This window comes from Nilaparvata lugens, chromosome 7 (assembly GCF_014356525.2).
Source record: "Nilaparvata lugens isolate BPH chromosome 7, ASM1435652v1, whole genome shotgun sequence".
Lineage (NCBI taxonomy): Eukaryota > Metazoa > Arthropoda > Insecta > Hemiptera > Delphacidae > Nilaparvata > Nilaparvata lugens.
In genome coordinates this window covers 26,098,740-26,116,963 of record NC_052510.1, presented here as the reverse complement: position 1 = coordinate 26,116,963, position 18,224 = coordinate 26,098,740, and the positions used below count along the sequence as shown (strand labels likewise).

General features: G+C 33.7%; 2 protein-coding genes across 7 annotated transcripts in view; both read left to right on the top strand.

Moving 5' to 3' along the window:
* The window catches only part of LOC120352338, a 382,353-nt gene extending 366,625 nt beyond the window's left edge, over positions 1-15,728 (top strand). Inside the window, exon 3 of the mRNA XM_039432402.1 lies at positions 15,565-15,728. Coding sequence (XP_039288336.1) covers positions 15,565-15,568 — 4 coding nt within the window. The 3' untranslated portion in view covers positions 15,569-15,728. The remainder of the gene's footprint in view (positions 1-15,564) is intronic.
* Positions 1-18,224, top strand: part of LOC111058662 (GTPase-activating Rap/Ran-GAP domain-like protein 3) — a 382,310-nt gene that overhangs the window by 185,095 nt on the left and 178,991 nt on the right. The window lies entirely within an intron of this gene.

Below are 18,224 nucleotides of genomic sequence, written 5' to 3'. Positions count from 1 at the left end.
AAAACAAAATGTATTATCTATTAAAATCATATGTTACGATTTATTTATGAATTCAATTTAAGATAAATACCCCATATATCTGTATAAAAACTTCTTTTATTTAATTTTTTCTATTATAAAGCCGAGGAAGCCCTGATTCCCAAGGCAACCAATTGTATTGAGTCTATTAAATTGAAGGCCAATCAGAGAGTAGCTTATAGAATTATTCTAGGAAGAAGCAAATTTTTCTGAAAACCTCTTTCTTCTGGCTTAAGATCCCACCCCGAGAGGATGCACATGGAGTTTAGGGTCTTTTCTTATTCCTTTTAAAAATTTTTTAATGAATTATTAAGCCAAACCCTTTTTTAAATGTAATGTATGTTTGTTGAATGTAAATTGTTTGTGAACTCAGTGCTGTCAAAGAGTTCGTAATTGTAAAGATTCCCATAAAAATAGCTTTAATTCGAAAGAAACTTATAAAAATCTGGATCACGCGTTAGCCCAGCAGTGACGAAAAGGAGCCTGCCCAATTAATTATTGGAAATAATTAATTCAATCCACGAGAACATCTAGAACTTCAGTCAGTGAGTGATAAGTCAAACCAAATGAGCTCATTTTTTCTGCGTTCAGTGGGGTATTAATTAACAAAAAAGCGCTATTTCAATTAATTTGAATTAAAATTAAGAGTCACCACGTGTTGAACAATATCACATAGTTCATAAGAACATTTTATAAATTTATTTATTATATGTAGGAGGCTTACTTCCATGCACAGTCCGAACTCATATAAATCCCTGAGATCTCATGTTTGAATATTAATTTATTAATTATAAATTTGTTTGTTGAACCAAGTATAGTATATCAAACCTATAGACCGAACAGGTTTTTATTTGCAGAATTTCGTATTGATTGGAAGTCTAAATATCAGCATTAAATATAATATATTTATAAATTTGAAACATACTATTGTGAATATTAGCGAAACCTGTGATAATTACTCAGATTCTAGAAAACATTTATTTAAGTAAATTATAGTTATACCGAATATTTTATGCACATCTTTTTTATGGGAATATATTTTGTGTTTTATGTCAGCATACAAACTTATAGAATTTTTTATTATATCCTAACTCATCTTGTGTTATATAGTTTGAGCTGTTTTGGTACCAACAAATATTTAGCAGCACTTAAAATCATAGAATCAAATAATATTAACCTTATTCAGAGCACTCAATATTTATCATCCTTTGATGATATTCATTTCATCAGCCAGAACAAATATATTAAGAAATTATATTAATAAGGTTCCAGTTATATCATATAAGGATCCAGAGAGCTTCAAGAACTGGCGTTGTAAGTTCTAAGGAATTTTGAAAGGGTATATTGGTGAATACTTGTATTCACGACGAGCGTTTTAAGAATCAACTAGAAACAACTATAGTTGGTCCTGATTATTCTCTAGTGGTACATGGTTACTGATAATCAGTCATCAATATTCTTTTAATTTCCTTACTGGTATTCTTCAAGAACTTCATAGAAGCAGCGGTAAGAATTACCAATTACCGATCACTGAACCTTATGGTGATTATTTGTATTTATAAAATTCATGTTTCTACCACTGAGCTAGAGCTGAGGTTTGAACCCAGTAATTTTGCGAGCCGGAAGGCCTTAATTTTTTGTGAATTTATTCGCAAAAGAGGGAATTTAGAGACTGCTCTTATGAATACCAGAAACATCGTATTATCTGTGAAGGAATTACAATCTACAACTTCTCATAATAGCTTCATAACGTGGGACCCTATCATAAGAGATAACCCCCCCAGGAGCACAACTTCACACAATGGCACCCAACCAGTGGAGCGTGATGAAAAGCTTACCTACTCAATCTCACTATCAATGATTAATGAAATTATTGATAAACCTGAAAACTGCAAGAAGCATAATCTGAAGTTGATTCAACAAGATATATCTGATAATCTATTGTAAGTTCTGGCTAAAATAATTGAGTTGCTCTTCAAATTAAAATTTTTCAAGCTGCATAAATACAGACAAACTATATCACACGAGTCTGATAACATAATTCTCATAATAGAGGAAAAATTGGATGGAAATTTCCATAAAAGTTACAGTAAGATTTTGATTTTGATTTTTGAATCTAGACATTGTATGCTGACCAGGGCTATAGGTTATTTGAGGCATCACAATACTGTTGTTAGCAAGGAAGATAAGACCCTAACTAAAATTTTAAGAACCATATTAGTGTAATTTGTAAGCCATACCTGTCCATTGATGTCCGTTTAGTAATATATGTACATGACACTTGAAACTTTTAACACCACACAATTTTATCCAGAATAGGCACTATCACTGAATTCATTTTGATATTTCTGAAATTTGGCAACACACTTGGCACTTTATTCGAAGTAATCCATAATAACGTCACCATGAACCAGTCGCCAGCTAACTCGCAAATTTCCTACTTCAGCGACCACCCCCAAAATTATGTAGCTACGACACCGGCCACTCAACAACCTCAGGACAATGAAGCGGAGACCCCACGAGAGAGAGAGGGAGGCAGCATATGCTCCATCAATTTCGACCCGCAAAACTTGGCCCAATTGTCTTCTACGAAGATCGATAACGTCGTTGACGCGATTAATTCCGATGAGAGTCCGGCTGAGGGAGATGAGGGAGTGAGGGCGTCCAACCCGGTACCGGCGTCTTCGCAGATCGCTCCAAGCCAGGATAAAGGGGAAGAAAATACCAAAATCATACAAAAAGATGTCAAAGCTGTACAAGGAAGTGTGGAAAAAATGGAAGAGAAAGTTGAGGGAAAATTCTCTGAATTCAAGGAAGAAATGAAAAACATGATAGACATTAAAATAGATACGCAATCTACAATCATCAAAAAATTAGAGACCCGTATAGATGACGTCACCTGTCAGATAAACGAACGGTTGGATGACGTACCAAAGGAAGTTAAAAAACAGGTGGACGTATTGGGTAAGGAGCTGGGCACTGCTATCATGGGAACTGTCATGGGAAAGGTGTTAGAAAATAAGGGCGAGATAGAGTCGTAAGTGGAGGAAAATAATAAGAAAATAATAGAGATAGTCAAGGAACAAAGTAACGTGCAGGCATGTATGGCAAATTTAGCGGAGGAGGGGGCAAAATCAAGTGAGAGATACAGCATATTGGAGAAGGCTATAGGCGGACAGCAGTTGAAGCTAACCGGATTGTATGATGAAGTGAATACACATAAGAAAATTATGAATGATAAATGGATTGCAAATGAAGAACGAGTCTCCAGAATAGAAACACGCATGGAAAATATCCCAGTCAGTCAAATGCAGTATACACCGAATGAAGTAGTAAACGGCACTCAGCTTTTTCAAAGTCTTGGAAAATTCGATAATTCCTACCGTCATATGCAACCCAGACCATTCATAGACCAAATAAAAGCTATTCAGGAATTGATACCCACCTCTTGGTTAGTATGGCGCTTCCAACTGTCCAGTCTATTACTCGGCGAGCCGCTGATGTTTTTCCAGAGCCGGATGCGAGATATCAACAGCCTGGAGGACTTCATCTCCCAGTTCCTGCAACAGTATTGGAGCAAATGTAAACAGATGGACGCATTGTCAGAAATTATTTTATGCACTTACGATAGCAGAAATGGACAATCCTACACTGACTTTATAACAGATTTGATGAATAGAAACTATCAGTTAGACGAATCTCTAGCTGATTCATCACTGGTCCACATATTATCAAAAAAGCTTCCTTTCAATGTTCGTATGACACTAGCAGTATCTTCGATTTCCAGTTGTGAAGAACTGATAGAACATTTACATTCTATCCAATCAGCTACTTCTGAGCCAAATCATATAAATAAACAAGCAAGAAATTTTAATCAGCAAAATAGTAATTTCAAACAGAATAGTAATAATGAAAATCATATAGCAAATGCTAGAGCAAATGCGCAAAGAGCGAAGTATACTGAAAATAATAACAGGGTTCAATCATTTGATAATAATTATAGAAATAAGTTTCAATACCGAAACAGTAAACAGCATCACAAAGAGGCATATTATGATAACAGAAATCGCTTGAATAGAAACAATAAACAAGAAGTAAATTTCACAAAACAGGACGAAAATAATCAAAATAGTAACAGAGCAAATACATCATATACAGTGGCATGCACAATAAAAACAGACCAACAACAACCTACAGTAAATCAACCACCAGAACAAATCCACCACCGCACCAGCCCGCCACCAAATAAAGAAGCCAAACATACATCAAACTCAATCTGCAAAAAGCAACCTATACTAAGTCTGTTATTCCGCTCCGAGGATCTACCACCAGTAACCAGTCCACCACCGAAAATAATCTACAGCATCAACACAGAAATGATTAAGGAATCACCGATAGTAAAATCTGAAAATGAAATACCGCCTACATGCACCGAACGTATATGCCAGCAAGCAACGCCCCCACAACATACCCGATTGGAACAGCCACCACCTAAGCATCGTTGGATTCACCCGCGGCACACTAGGTTCAAGGAGCAAACCGCTACCAAAGCAAGCCGAAAGTGTGACCGGCAGGACGACATCGGAGTGAACCCTAGAGTCCAACACCGGAAGGCCCACCGGAGAAAGCGACCAAGAAAACCACGGAAGAAAAAGAAGTACCGCGCGCGACGATACCAGCCGCATGCACGTTTCAAACGCCCGAGGAGGACACCGGACCGAAACCAGGATGGAGGACCGGAGATCGACGGCATGCATCCGCGGCACATTCGCTTTAAAGCAGAAGATCAGCGATGTGACCGGCAAAATGGACATAATAAATGGAATGAAACTGGAGCTACTGGAAGGACTAATATGGATTCATACAGGGTTAAAAACGGAACTGAAAGGAAAACTACGATTGAAACATGCAGGGATGATAATAATAAGTGGACTATTTATGGAGGTTGATAAAGGATGGAAAGTGTTTAATAAGATTAAAAGAAATAAGAAATTATAATAAGAGAGTGAAAGTACCTGACTATTACAGGTTGAGAGATTATATTGTTAATGAAATGATAAATGTTCTGTTGTATTGTATACTATTTGTTATGGCTGTGATATGGATAAAGGACTGCGTTGTAGGTATGATAGAAGATATTATGTTGTTGTTATTAAAAGAATCTATTATTGATGATGGGAAAGGTAATATTATAAAAATGTTTATTGTTGTGAGCCTACTAATTTATAACGAACTGAAACCGAGAATATTAGATGAAAATAAGAGGAAAGATGAATTAAGACTACAGGATGAATCGGAAAAGAACAGATTAAAAGAAACTACCAATAATGAAACAAAGGATTGTTTGAAAAGGTATACAAGATACCGAGGTTTTATATTTATGAAGAATAAATCATCATAAGGACAGCCTCATCTATAAATAACAACCGGACAGCAGCCGTAACTGAACGTAATACCGTTCAGTTGTATGAAGAAAGCAAACCAAATTTAACTTAGTGGGAAAATATTTCTAATCTCAAACCGTATTATCGAGACAATAAGTGATAAGAATATAAACAATAATATTTGGATTCATGGACCTACCTGTCAACAAATACGTACCAAACAAACACCAGGCAACACACTTATTTCGCAGACGAGTATCCACTTCGAATAACAACACCTGAAAATAAAGAAATAAAAATTTAGAAACCATTTTTAACACCTTTCTTATTAATGAAACAAGAGAATAAATAACTTCTAATGTTAAAAGCCAACTTACCTTCATGTAGCAGGAAGAAACATCAAGATGGCGACAAGTGACAAACCGAAGCCAACGTAAACCAGCTGTACACTACGAAAACCAGAGTAGTCAATGCCTATTAAATCATCAAAGTTGATACCCCGAATAAGAAGATCAAGTGTCATATAAATGTGAATTGCATGTAGAGATATTATAAAAATATTATATTATTATTATTTATGTATAAACTATTAAGAAAATCATTAAAATTATCCGCCAAATGATCAAACCGCATAGTTACCACCAAAAGCATTAATCCCAAGTCTCAATGTATTAGAGGAATAAGAAGTTCTTGTTGATAAAACCTACCAAAGATTATCCTTAAAAAATATCCATTATATGAAAACAAAGCCCAATTCTGCAAGAGAATGAAATGAAAATGTACAAATCACTGTTCTATGTTGAGGGAGAAAATATGTTATACTCTGCAAGTCGGAGAATTATCAGTTTGTTGGGTTGGCAATGATTTTGCACCAACATTCAAATGTGCTTCTGGCCTGAGGGCAGAGCGTGGATTAGAAAAAAGATTTATATTATGTATGGAGGAGGAGATAGTTTATATTGTATTGTGTATAGAAGGAGATTGGCCGATGTAAGGCATATGTATTTGAATTGAATTTATTTATTGTTGTATATGTTGTTGAATTGTTAGGAGGTAGGATTCTCAGTGGAGTTATTAGCAGACTTTGTAACATGTATGATTTCTGATCAAAAACCAACTGGATCATAAAATTTATATTATATTCTCGAATTGTCGTTTTAAATCAGAAATCAGAGGGCGTTTTGTGTCACGTGGTAATTTGAAACCACCAAATATTCTAAATGAATGAGCCAATAAAATGTAATAGAACTATAAAATTGGAAAGAAGGTTAGACCTATCTAAAGAGTAAATCAACTCAAATCAAGTATTATTAGTGATTAGGAGTAATAGCATTATCAACAACGATAAGAAAACATGTATTATTGTGATTTAATAATTATGAGAACCCATTGGTAAGATCAAAAAATTATAAGCGGCATAATTATTATTGGCGGATTACAAAAAAAAAATAAAATAAAATGCATGAACATTGAGGTTAGAGTTACTTGTTTACGTTTTGAAAAGAATTAGTCGATCTTGGATAAATCGATAATTATCCGAACCAATACTGAACGAATCAGCTGATTATTCGATCAACCCATATGACCGGTTGAATCATATAAAATTCACTCATAAAGATATATTATGTATACTAAAGGAAGTCGATGTGTAGAATTACAAACAACTATTATTTCTATACAAATATTTATTACAATCCAAAAAAGCATGATAAATCAAGAGTATAAAAAACTCATATAAAACAAAATGTATTATCTATTAAAATCATATGTTACGATTTATTTATGAATTCAATTTAAGATAAATACCCCATATATCTGTATAAAAACTTCTTTTATTTAATTTTTTCTATTATAAAGCCGAGGAAGCCCTGATTCCCAAGGCAACCAATTGTATTGAGTCTATTAAATTGAAGGCCAATCAGAGAGTAGCTTATAGAATTATTCTAGGAAGAAGCAAATTTTTCTGAAAACCTCTTTCTTCTGGCTTAAGATCCCACCCCGAGAGGATGCACATGGAGTTTAGGGTCTTTTCTTATTCCTTTTAAAAATTTTTTAATGAATTATTAAGCCAAACCCTTTTTTAAATGTAATGTATGTTTGTTGAATGTTAATTGTTTGTGAACTCAGTGCTGTCAAAGAGTTCGTAATTGTAAAGATTCCCATAAAAATAGCTTTAATTCGAAAGAAACTTATAAAAATCTGGATCACGCGTTAGCCCAGCAGTGACGAAAAGGAGCCTACCAATTAATTATTGGAAATAATTAATTCAATCCACGAGAACATCTAGAACTTCAGTCAGTGAGTGATAAGTCAAACCAAATGAGCTCATTTTTTCTACGTTCAGTGGGTATTAATTAACAAAAAAGCGCTATTCCAATTAATTTGAATTAAAATTAAGAGTCACCACGTGTTGAACAATATCACATAGTTCATAAGAACATTTTATAAATTTATTTATTATATGTAGGAAGCTTACTTCCATGCACAGCCCGAATTCATATAAATCCCTGAGATCTCATGTTTGAATATTAATTTATTAATTATAAATTTGTTTGTTGAACCAAGTATAGTATATCAAACCTATAGACCGAACAGGTTTTTATTTGCAGAATTTCGTATTGATTGGAAGTCTAAATATCAGCATTAAATATAATATATTTATAATTTGAAACATACTATTGTGAATATTAGCGAAACCTGTGATAATTACTCAGATTCTAGAAAACATTTATTTAAGTAAATTATAGTTATATCGAATATTTTATGCACATCTTTTTTATGGGAATATATTTTGTGTTTTATGTCAGCATACAAACTTATAGAATTTTTTATTATATCCTAACTCATCTTGTGTTATATAGTTTGAGCTGTTTTGGTACCAACAAATATTTAGCAGCACTTAAAATCATAGAATCAAATAATATTAACCTTATTCAGAGCACTCAATATTATCATCCTTTGATGATATTCATTTCATCAGCCAGAACAAATATATTAAGAAATTATATTAATAAGGTTCCAGTTATATCATATAAGGATCCAGAGAGCTTCAAGAACTGGCGTTGTAAGTTCTAAGGAATTTTGAAAGGGTATATTGGTGAATACTTGTATTCACGACGAGCGTTTTAAGAATCAACTAGAAACAACTATAGTTGGTCCTGATTATTCTCTAGTGGTACATGGTTACTGATAATCAGTCATCAAATATTCTTTTAATTTCCTTACTGGTATTCTTCAAGAACTTCATAGAAGCAGCGGTAAGAATTACCAATTACCGATCACTGAACCTTATGGTGATTATTTGTATTTATAAAATTCATGTTTCTACCACTGAGCTAGAGCTGAGGTTTGAACCCAGTAATTTTGCGAGCCGGAAGGCCTTAATTTTTTGTGAATTTATTCGCAAAAGAGGGAATTTAGAGACTGCTCTTATAAATACCAGAAACATCGTATTATCTGTGAAGGAATTACAATCTACAACTTCTCATAATAGCTTCATAACGTGGGACCCTATCATAAGAGATAACCCCCCCAGGAGCACAACTTCACACCACTAATGTGTTTGGTGAGGCTAGTTTTTCCTTTTTTAATTTCCATTTTCCTCTCCATAATCATGATTTTCCAAGGAAATATTGAGCTAGTCGTGACAAGTTCTACGACCCAAGTTTGATCGTCGTTCGTACCGCGGCATTACTATAAGAAATTAGAATCTTGTGAATCAGTAGAAAGAAAATAGAAGAACAGATCCGATACCGACGGCTGTTGGATGACGCAATGATTATAACAGCTGATTTTTATTTCTGTATGTGGCCAGCTCACAAATCTTCTCCCATAAGATTACATGTAAACTTTGAAGGACCGTAGGAAAGAGTACTGAAGTCGGATTATAAATTTGATAGGCCATAAATCTGGTCCTGAACATAACGAACACAACTAGAAAAAAATCAAAAAATTCGGTGCACACATGAAAAAGCTATTGAATGTCAAAATTTGAGGATCGATTTTACTTTCCTTGCCCTATTACCATAGGTAAGGAGAGTATTGCTTTCCGAAAAAATTAAGGTACCCCAATTTCTAAATTTCTATACGTTTCAAGGTCCCCTGAGTCCAAAAAAGTGGTTTTTGGGTATTGGTCTGTGTGTGTGTATGTGTGTGTGTGTGTGGTGTGTGTGTGTGTGTGTGTGTGTGTGTGGTGTGTGTGTGTGTGGTGTGTGTGTGTGTGTGTGTGTGTGTGTGGTGTGTGTGTGTGTGTGTGGTGTGTGTGTGTGTGTGTGTGAGTGTGTGTGTGTGTATATGAGTGTATGTGCGTCTGTGTACACGATATCTCATCTCCCAATTAACGGAATAACTTGAAATTTGGAACTTAAGGTCCTTACACTATAAGGATCCGACACGAACAATTTCGATCGAATGCAATCCAAGATGGCGGCTAAAATGGCGAAAATGTTGTCAAAAACAGGGGTTTTCACGATTTTCTTAATAACGGCTCCAAAGATTTTGATTAAATGTATACCTAGAATAGTCATTGATAAGTTCTATCAACTGCCACAAGTCCCATATCTGTAAAAATTTCAGGAGCTCCTCCCCATCTATGCAAAGTTTGATTTTAGATTCCCAATTATCAGGCTTCAGATACAATTTGAACAAAAAAATTCAAGTGGAAAAAATTGAGCATGAAAATCTCTACAATTATTGTTCAGTAACATTTTCACCTAAAATTGAAAATAAGCTCGAAGTTCGAGAAACTAAGATTATTAAATTGCAAACTGTTGGCAACTGTTGATTCTATAAAATGATTCACTATGAAGAGATAGCAGACTTCGTGTGTCTGCAGCGTTATTGTCCTGTCACCAGCTGGCTTGGATCTTTGAATAGTAGACTTGAGTTGCGCGGGAACACTAGCGTCAGTTGATCAATTTTCATAACGGCAAGGGAAGTTGTGTGAGTGCGCCAATAGATTTTTTATTTATATAGATTGACAAAGTATCCGGTTTAATTCAGTAGAGAACATTGTTGTCAGTGTGAAGAATTTGTAAATTTTTAGATATTCATTTATTTATTCATTCAACTATGATAAAATCACAAAATCATAAATAATTGGAAATGGATACGAGTGATGTTGTTCATCAGTCTCTACCAGCAACGAATACCTCGTGGTCTAAAATTTGAAATTAAACAAGAAAAAAGAGTCAATTGAATATTTGAAAATTTGTTAATAGTTCTGGACATTTTCAATTTGAAATCTTTCAAAGTTTATACTTACTTTCAGATTATTTCCCATTATTATCCATAATATCCTTGATTGCTCATTGAATATTCAGCATTCTCTAGGCCAATTCGAATTATTTCTTCACCACTATTCATAATTGGCCTTCATCTCCTCCTCTTCCTCATCCACCACCATAGATAGCCTTCATAATTCAAACACTCCATAATTGGTAGAGAACGCTTGGTACCTCCCACTACGAATTATGTAGGTTCTACTGTAGAAGTTCCTATATTTCCCTTTGCCGAATGTTATTACTAATATCATAATCAATCTATTACAATTTTATCTCATTATTGATGTTGAGCTTATGCTCATATACGTTGATGGATCCAACTTTCAGATGACAGAGATTAAGGTATGTAAGCATTCTCATCATCTATTATTCTTTTATTATTTTACAAAGGCGGCTTTCTAAACGTATTCCAAACCTGGGTGATGATGATGGGATGAATGATAATACAATGAAGATAGAGTTAGAACAATCAATTATTCATAGAATAACCTCCATTGAAAAATGAAGGTTTTGAAATGGTTTACTTATGCTGTTATGCTTGAAAGTATGAAGTTGGAAAGTCACGATGCTGGAGCTGTTGCATTTTCCAAAATGTTAAACCAGTTTTTAGTTCATACAGTTTTGTGACAAAATTCTGTATTATTCCCCTTTCAAACAGCTATTCTAAACTTCAATTTGGGCAGCTACAGCTCTATTCTTCAATAATGTATCTGGGAACGACTCAAGTCAACTAAATCTTAGAAGAGGATTTGAATCGAGAATGGGATTTTGAAGTACCCAATTAAAAGAACTCGGATTTTGTAAACTATATACGGCTAGATTGTACAGAGATCAAGTTGATCAAGCAGGATCGATTGTACGCTTGATGATACACGATACCGTATCCAATTTGATGGCTCGTTACAAGCGGACCTTGTTAGGCACAAAGACGTTTGCCGCATGGCAACATGTGCCCTATTATCCGCTACCAAACAAACATTCAGTCGAGTCAAGTGGGGCATTTGAAAGAGATTGTCTTGTAGCTCTCAGTGAAGGTGAACAATAGACAATTCCATTCTCAACTTGAGACCACCCGTTCCCATTCGGAACAGAGGAATGCCCTATTTGGAGCAGCGGAATGCTGCAGTGGTAGTATTCTAATCCTTTCTGTTGGAACAGAAGCTCTCTCACCGCTCCACTTGTCTCTGGCAATAATCTTAAAACCCCTTCTGACTTGAATAGATGCAGACTTGCTTGTATCATGTGTTTGTAACAGTAACTTGATGAATAGAGACAGTGAATGTATTTTGTTATACTTACACTAACTCACTTCCTCCACTCTGCCAAATTTTCTCTTTTCTCATTCTCACTCTCTAGCACAGGACCTAGCACAGCACAGGGTTCTTTGGCGAGTTCTCTTTCCTTTTCTTCTATTTCTCAAAACAATTCAATATCTATCATTTCTATTTCTTCCTCCTCTTTTACTATTTTTCTTCTTCTTCTTCTTTTTCTGCTACTACTTTTGTGAAATTGTATTATTTTCGTTTTTTAATTCTTAATTTCTATTTATATCTTAATTTTGAATGGAAAAGACTAAGAAATAGTCAAATTTCTTTTATATATTTATTTCTTCTAAATTTTAATATCTATATCTTAATATTATAATTTTGGTTTTTTATTTTTTTTCTACATTGATTATTATTCTGTATTTCAATAATATTTATCAACCTTGTTTGTAATATTGTATATATTTCTTTCTCAATTTGTATTTGTTCAATCTTGAATTATTCAGCTTTGTATTGGAGGGTTGAGTGTAAGAGAGGGCCGGCTGCGCCCTAACTCCGCCCTCCTATGTAAAAATAAAGGCAGCTATTCTATTCTATTCTATTCTATTCTATTCTATTCTATTCTATTCTATTCTATTCTATTCTATTCTATTCTTTCTATTCTATTCTATTCTATTCTATTCTATTCTATTCTATTCTTCTATTCTATTCTATTCTATTCTATTCTATTCTATTCTATTCTATTCTATTCTATTCTATTCTATTCTATTCTATTCTATTCTATTCTATTCTATTCTATTCTATTCTATCTATTCTATTCTATTCTATTCTATTCTATTCTATTCTATTCTATTCTATTCTATTCTATTCTATTCTATTCTATTCTATTCTTTCTATTCTATTCATTCTATTCTATTCTATTCTATTCTATTCTATTCTATTCTATTCTATTCTATTCTATCTATTCTATTCTATTCCTATTCTATTCTATTCTATTCTTTCTATTCTATTCTATTCTATTCTATTCTATTCTATTCTATTCTATTCTATTCTATTCTATTCTATTCTATTCTATTCTATTCTATTCTATCTATTCTATTCTATTCTATTCTATTCTATTCTATTCTATTCTATTCTATTCTATTCTTCTATTCTATTCTATCTATTCTATTCTATTCTATTCTATTCTATTCTATTCTATTCTATTCTATTCTATTCTATTCTATTCTATTCTATTCTATTCTATTCTATTCTATTCTATTCTATTCTATTCTATTCTATTCTATTCTATTCTATTCTATTCTATTCTATTCTCTCTTTCATCTATCTCACTATCTATTTCTCTGTATACTTATATTTCTCTCTCATGTTAACATATAGATAGCGCCAAATTGGCCAGTGCTGTACGCTGAGTAATAAGACCCGACTAGAATTAACAACTCAAAGCTGAGGTCATACATGACATAGTATGTAATTACTTACACTAGCACATGTACATTGCACAACTGTAATTCGACCACATTGATACAATCCAGTTTCCTCTCAGCTAGATGGACATCAAGTTCATTATTTCAGCACTACAGTATTTTTAACAATAACACTTTGATAGTAAAGATTAGTAGAGAAAATCACTTTGATTAGAATTGAATTCAAGCCTTTGAGAAGGTTTTCAAGTGTATTCCTGCAGTATCGGAGTATTGCTAATTATTATATCGTATGCACATAATATCTCAGGAGAAATATACTATTCACCAGACTTGAAAAAGATATACTATCAATATCTCAATACATATCATTTTCATAGTGGGGTGTATATTTATTCATTGAATTATCTATACCTATTAAGAAATTATTCAATGCATAAACTCCATTGCAATTTAATTGTATTAAATGTTATAATATTCTAATTTGTAATATTGTTTTTGATGAATAAACTTTGATTTGATTTGAATATGAGGTACACTTCGCAGCATATATTTCTATTGAAACACTTACGGTATGTGGATTGTTCATGGAATCGAGTAGGAATGGTTAAGTTGAGTAATGTAGAATGCTGGAAGATCTCAGAACTATCCATTAACTTATGCAGTAATCGAGAATTATTGTTGTTATTACAAAAAATCTAGAACTGGATAATGATTTCAAAAGTAGAAATAATATAAGGATTTCAGATTACGAAATAGCCAACATCGTGGAATTAGATGTCTCTGGAAGGTGAAGCTAACCATTCTTCATGTGATACCCACATGAGCCGTTATCTTTTATCCAGTATTCAACATCATAGTTTATTCCTATTCAATCTTCAATCGTATTTGGAATTTGGATTCCTCAAATTATAAATTCAAAGACGTATTTGAGGTTTTCGTCATTATGCCTTCTATCGAGACATCGAAGAGAACTTCATTTATTTGATCAATAAGATTTTTTTTATTTTCGCTGAATATGAAGTTCACATACTTTGCACAATATGAGGCTAGTGCGTATAGACTTAATGACGGGAAGGATTAACTGACAGTTCTTCAGGACCCTTAAAGACAATGAAACTTCAACAGCTGGCTTAACCATGACGATATTAATGTGCGCTCAATTCAGTTATGCTTCACGATTTACTTGTGATTTGAACTAATGAGAGGCATACTAGAAGAAAACAGAAGGAAAACATGTTGTCAATTACATGGGATTCTCGTTTCAAATGAGATATATTGCTCTCGTTCAACAATGGAACAGATTCCTTGGGACCAATCACCATGAATGTTCCCTGCTCAACAAAGACTAGATGCTCGGATTGGAGTGACCTCCAGCCCCAACCATTGTCTCGTCTGCGTCCGGAATGGTCTGGAGCAAATGAAACTGCTGATCTCATCTTCTAGTCTGGAACGAATATCGCGTCGTTATTCTTGAATGTTGGCAACAATGATCATTGTTTTGCTTTTTATGCCGGTATGGTCTTACAGATTTTTCGGAAGAATTCTGTTTTGTTCAATAATATTGAATCAAGAAGTATGATTATTCAATTTTCCCAAGTTGTAATTATCAAGATATTCTATCAATAAGCTGTGGAACTGATTGTGTATTTTTTATTGTTTAAATGCTGAAGCGTGTAAGATAGTATTCTTTCTGATTTGTGTTATAATGTATCAACGACTCTATTTGTCATAGAAACACAGATCCATTCACTGTTTTTATCGAACAAAGAAGATTCATTCCCGAAACAATTTAAAGAACTTACATTATTCCATGAATCATGATAATGGCTAATTAATAAAAATGAATTCTTCTCATTAAGACAACTGAATGATCAACTTTTCCATAATAATAATGATAAGAAAAATTCTAGTGTAATTTGGCCTACATCCTTTTTAAAAATAAATATAGCCTTATTAAACCACATGAGAGAATTGAATCTTTATTTTGTTGATTCAACTTACATTATGTATAATTTGTTATTCGTTATTATTATGAAATACCTCTTTGCAGCTGGATATTCCTTGTGAATGAAGGGAAAAGTATCATTCTTATTTATAGAATGAAATCTTCATTGTTTGAAAATATGAATATTTACAAATTATTAAATTTATTCTATGAATATCACCCATGTATTCTCCTCTGTTACAGGTGAGTCTCTACAACTAATAAGCTTACCAGCTCTACTAGTCTCTCCTGAATCAAAGTGAGTGTTAACATTTCACATAGCTTGTACTCACAACTTTTATCCATCATTTTTCATGTACAATTTCATCTCATCCTTGATCTTGAATTCTCTTTTTCAGTTTTGAATATGTCCCCTCACCTTCGAGTGATGTATCATTTCAATTATTTGTAAATTTTCAATCTGTAGTTGTTCAATCTGGGTATTCTTATACCAAATGGAGAACATTTGGATATATATTACACATGAAAAATTCTGTATCCTCCTCACAGTGAGCAAAATTAGTTTCAGTAGGTAACTACAATATCCAGAAGTGTGTTATAAATCAAGCCTCAAAAAAGCTGTACAAGGTACAGTGGAGATACTGCAAAGCTAGACAATGAAGGATTGGTGCGGCAGCTTGGAGAGAAACCATCCAGTCAAATAAGTGTGTAGGTGTGTGAACGAGACCATTCCCAGTTCACTGCAGTCCACTCACTACTTGAGAAGGTGGAATAAAATGTAACTGGATAATTACAATCTGTACAAGGAATGTTGCAACTTCTATTAGTATTTCATTTATCTACTCCTAAACATTCACAATAATCGAAAAAATCTATCTCTACTTATAGAATTCTTATCTCACTGACTCACTGATCACGATTTCTGGAGAACTACTGGATGGATTGCAACAAAACTTAGAATATAGCTTCCTTATACTAGTCCAGTCAATATAGACATAAAAAAGGAGGTGTGCTTGCAATTTATATTGTAGTTCTGATTTTCAATATATCATTTGGGTACATAAGAGAATTTCAGAACCAATTTCTTCATGCAAAATTTCCTTGTGCTAGATACAGGGTGGCCCAAAAACCTCGTATTTTCGGCTCATTTTCCAGTTTTCAGCTATTTCTGCAAAATCTCGTAATCGGACAGAGAAATCAGCTCCTGCCTTTTTTTAGATCATAAGATTCTGAATAAAATGAGATCATTCGGAACTCTCTATCTTCAATGAGTACTGATTTATGATTTTTCAAAAATGAGTGAAATTTGAAGGAAAAATCAATTTTGATGAATTTTAGTTTTTGATCAACAATATCTTCCGATTGTTAACATTTAGATGTATAATTCAAAATCCCTCTGAGCGTATTTTTGTGCTCTACAATCTGAGATCAGGGAGCGCTCTATCTCGAGTAGATTTCCAGGTACACCTGACTACAATGCTCCTTGTATTGAGAAAAACACCTAATTTTCAGCTTCAACCATCATCACTAACTACATTGTCCTTACATTAATATTCCGCACAATGACATATGTTCATGAGATCATGTTCTATGAGAATCACCCGCTAGATGCACTTCATTTCAGTATTTCCTAGTGGAGAGGCGCGCTTGAGGACACCTCAAGGATCAAAATCATTTCTTCTGATCAATTATCATAATTGATTTTGATTGAATGGAGTGGTAGACCTGTCTGCTGGCATTGTCACCTATCATCCTTCTTCTCGTTCATCTAGCCACCCTTTTATGCATTATTTTTATTCTCAATTGAAATCTACCGTACTTCATATCATAGATCAAGATCAATTTATTACGTTCATTCTGACAGCGAAGGATATATACGACAACAGAATAATAATTGGATATATTCCTTGTTATTCGGACATATCTGTTTTACTTTATTCAATGTCAACCTTGAAGTTTTCGCTCATTCAATTTTTCATTTTTGAATTCATTCAATGGAAATTCAAATGATGGAAAATTTCAAGGTTTACATTGAATAAAGACAAGCAGACTTGTCCGAATAACAAGGAAGCTATCCAATTATTTCATTGTCGAATATAACTTCGCTGTCAGAAGTACACGACTCTATATGAAATGAACGCAATCGATCTTGATCAAAGAGCGCTCTGAGTGGGCTGAGAACGCGCAAAGAGCTTTCTGACACCAAAGGTACAAGAGTACGTTCTGGCACTGAAGGTACGAAAGTAATCGCTCGACTGGTTCAGCTCCGCGTTATTACCGAACGAATCCTTGACAGGAGTTCCTACATTCTTGACTTTAATTGTGAGCTTTCTTGAAAGACTAACAACATTCATGTTAGTCTTGCCGCTCGTCGAAATGAAAGTCGAACGATGAATGAGCTACAATTTCACACTGACTGACTGAACTGCATTTGGATAAGCGTGATCAAACGCCAGCAAAGCGATACTTCAACGGTAATACGGTGCAAATTGAATGCTTTTGTAGCGACCAATCGAAGGTGAACTTTGCACAAACGTCATTCGTTTGAGATCATCAGAATTTCTTGGAAACCAAGCGTTTGGAGTTGCTTTTACTAGAGGACTGCTTGAAAATGTTCTGTGGATATTGTACAGTACTCTTCACAAATGTCCGTTCAACTGTGAATTGTGTTGATTGAAGGCCTCAATTTCTGAAATGAATTTATTCACTCACTGTTCTCAACAGCTCCCTACAAATGAATTAATTGGAATAATAAGGAATTTTTTTCTTTGTAACCAATTTTCAAGAAATATTATTCAAACATTTTTTGTCCATAAGCAGAGTAGCCAATTAATCCAAAAATATATCTCTTCTTCCTCTTAATATTTCATACAAGAAATTTATAATATTTCATGTTCCAATAT